At 58.2% G+C, this 2,891-nt stretch overlaps 1 protein-coding gene across 1 annotated transcript in view; it reads right to left on the reverse strand.

The window, feature by feature from the left end:
- Positions 1 to 115: 115 nt before the first annotated feature.
- CACNA1E (calcium voltage-gated channel subunit alpha1 E) overlaps positions 116 to 2,891 on the reverse strand; it is a 272,496-nt gene continuing 269,720 nt past the window's right edge. Inside the window, 1 exon segment of the mRNA XM_015586256.2 lies at positions 116 to 2,891. This exon segment is cut by the window's right edge and continues 17 nt beyond it. Coding sequence (XP_015441742.1) covers positions 2,765 to 2,891 — 127 coding nt within the window. The 3' untranslated portion in view covers positions 116 to 2,764.

The following is a 2,891-nucleotide window of genomic DNA, read 5'->3' on the forward strand; positions in this document are numbered from 1 at the left end:
AAGGGGCAGGTGACACCCAGGAAGGAACAGCCTGGCCAGCTACTCGAGGGGAAGGGGGAGTTCACGTTTATTAACAGGCATAAGGAAACCGATAGAAGATGATGAGGAGTTCCATGACTTAGCAGAAAATTCTTTTATTTTCTGGTATTAATAGAAGGGTAAGAGCAGGCTAAGGGATAAGAAACCGGATTTCTTGGTCAGGGAAAGTTGAATAAAAGAGTTCGTAAGTTCGTCGGAACTAGAAAAACCCAGGTGGTCGGTCAGGGGACCGGATCTGCAGGGCGTTCTGCCACTTTATTCAGGACTCGGATGCGTGGGCGGAGGTGAGCGTGAGGTGTCCCGGCGTCCAGGTCCCCTGGCACCGTAAATTTAGTGTTTGTAATGTCGTTTGCAGGCAGATTTCATTTCCAGTAATTGCTCTGCCAGCCCAAACTTCTCCTACTGTCGAAATGGCTCGAGGTATCACTTCAATTCCCTTTCTCAAAACAATGCAATAGACTCGTTGGCTCAGAACGGCCGTCCTGCTGTAGGCCTGTCCCTAGGGAAAGCTGCTTTTCCGAGGTGGAAGAAAGCAATTTTGTGCTCACAAAGCCACCCGTAGCAACACTTTGGCATGAAATGATGCTGAGCAGAGGAAACTTTTTCAACAATACAAAGCCCAGCATCAGAGCCTTACGTAACAATCACGCCTGTTGGGTTTGGGCCGCCGTATAGTCAAGTTCACATTCCCAACTGCTCCTGAGCACACAGGCGGAGAGGAAGACAGACGAGGGCCTGAGGGGTGGACGCCTCCTCTCTGCCTCACTGCTCCCCTGCCCCGGGGCTGCTTTGGTTTGGGAGTGGACCGTGGGTCACGAGGCTCCATTAATATCTAAAGAGAAAGCGGGGCTATGATAAAGGAATCCGCAGCCACAGGGTTGAATTTGGCTTTTCAGAGCTGATGTGGCAATGCCTTGTTTCTATTTCAACCAAAAGAGAAATTATAAGAAAAATAATAGCCACCGACTACTCCTACCCACGAGGCAGAGTCTGGGCTGGGGGAGCAGAAAAAGAATGTTTATCCACTGTGCTCTCGGTCCAGGGGGCGCTGGGTCTCCCCAGGGAGGGTGCTGTGCAGCAGGCTCCATCAGCTCCTGGCTGGGCAAGGAGGGCCCTGCCTGGCTCTCCTCTCTGGGGGTCCTACCACCTGTGGGGACGGTGCTGGGGGCTGCATTTCCACCAGATAAAGACAGTGATGTGTTCCGCCAAACGGACAGTTATGCTAAAGGAACAGATTCGCCAAGTAAGAGCTGTTTTTTCTCAGCGCTTCTGAGTTTGGGGCTTTAGGAAGGAGAGCCTGAGGCTGCCTTCTGCTCAGCTCTTACTCTGGGGGCGAGTAAAGCACAGTCCTGGCCCAGAGAAGCATTCAGGGCCCCACTCTTGTCACATTGTGTGACAAGGCCCCATCAGAGCCTGCTTCGCCAGAAGGACCAGCCCAGGTCTAAGCTGAGGTATATTTACTAAAGTATCCTGACAGACCCTCGCCCACAAACCGGCTGCAGCAACTCCAGGTGGAGGGGCCCTCCGCAGGAAGTCCTCAGTGACTTCAGCCGACTCTCACCGAAGCTGCTTTTGTTTCAAAGTCAGTCTTTTCCACCTCTAGAGAAGTCCCTGCTGGGGCATGTGTGACCCGCCCTGGGATAGGTGTGGGCTGTCCTCTCAGGGGACTGGCAGGGAAGGCTGGGCCCCTGGCACTTGGCCGCACAGGCCTTGCTACCGGGCAGAGGGGCCCGCTGCCTCCTGGACCCGAGTCTGGGTGGATCTGCAGCCAGCATGTGCTGGTGCTGCCGCAGCTGGTCCCCATGCTGAGTTACTGCTAGACTGGCTGGAAAACAGGCTCTCGAGTGCCCCTGCCACCCTGACCCCACCCTCAGGGCTCCGCCGTGACCAGCATCACTGGGGGCTAAGGCCTGGCACAGCGCTAGGCTGAACTGCATTCTTGTCAGCGAGTACCCTGGCCATACTGGCCGTAAATACTTTTAAAATATCACCCTTACCAGAGCTACAGGCACGTCTGTGGACCCCGGGGGACCTCTTAGCCTATCCTAGCACACAAAGCACCTACTGTGTGCGTGACAGGCCTGCACCCACCAGCTCTCTGCTTCTTTGGCCTTCTCCACAGCGTGGGCTGCTGGGCTATGGCTTTGCTCATCCAGACCAGCCCTGGCTGCTGCCGCCACAGCACCCTGACCCCGTCCCCGTCCGCTTTCTCTCTCTCCTCCCTGCCCTCGGCATCCGATGCTCCCGAACTTAGTCTGTGCTGCTTTGGGGGAGCCAGCCACGGCGTCGCGCATGGGATGGTGCTGGCGAGGGAGGATGGAGACCCTCTCCCACGGTCTCCGCGGCACCCGGGCTGAGAGCCAGACAGTCTTCCAGGCCTCGCCGGGCGACGGCAGCGAACACACAGGCCGGCCCGATGCCTCCGCGGCTCTGAGAAAAGCGGGAAGGGGCAGTGGAAGCGAAGCCACCCTGACGTGCCCTCTCCCGGGGGAGTGACCCTCGTTCTGGCGTGTTCCTGCCCCGGCGGAGGGGCGGTGCCCGCCTCGCGAAGGGAGCGAAGCAGTTCGGTGGGTCTGGCGGGTTTGCCTCTGTCCTCCCCCTGCGGACCGTGCGTGGTCCTCCCCTCCTCCTCCCTCTTCCTCCCCCCCGGGCCGCACGGGCTTCCCAATTCGGTCTTGGTTCCTCCATGTGAGAGAAGAGCATGCAGCGGAGGGGGGAGCAGCCTCTAGCACTTGTCGTCTTCTTCTGTGTCACTCAGGAGGTCGCCGACACCTCCGCACATCATGCCCGGCCCCGGCCCCCCACGCCTCCGCCGCCGGTAGTGCCCGTTGGGCATCTGCCAGCTGTGCCGC

This window comes from Pteropus alecto, unplaced genomic scaffold (genome assembly GCF_000325575.1).
Source record: "Pteropus alecto unplaced genomic scaffold, ASM32557v1 scaffold101, whole genome shotgun sequence".
NCBI classification, from domain to species: Eukaryota; Metazoa; Chordata; class Mammalia; order Chiroptera; family Pteropodidae; genus Pteropus; species Pteropus alecto.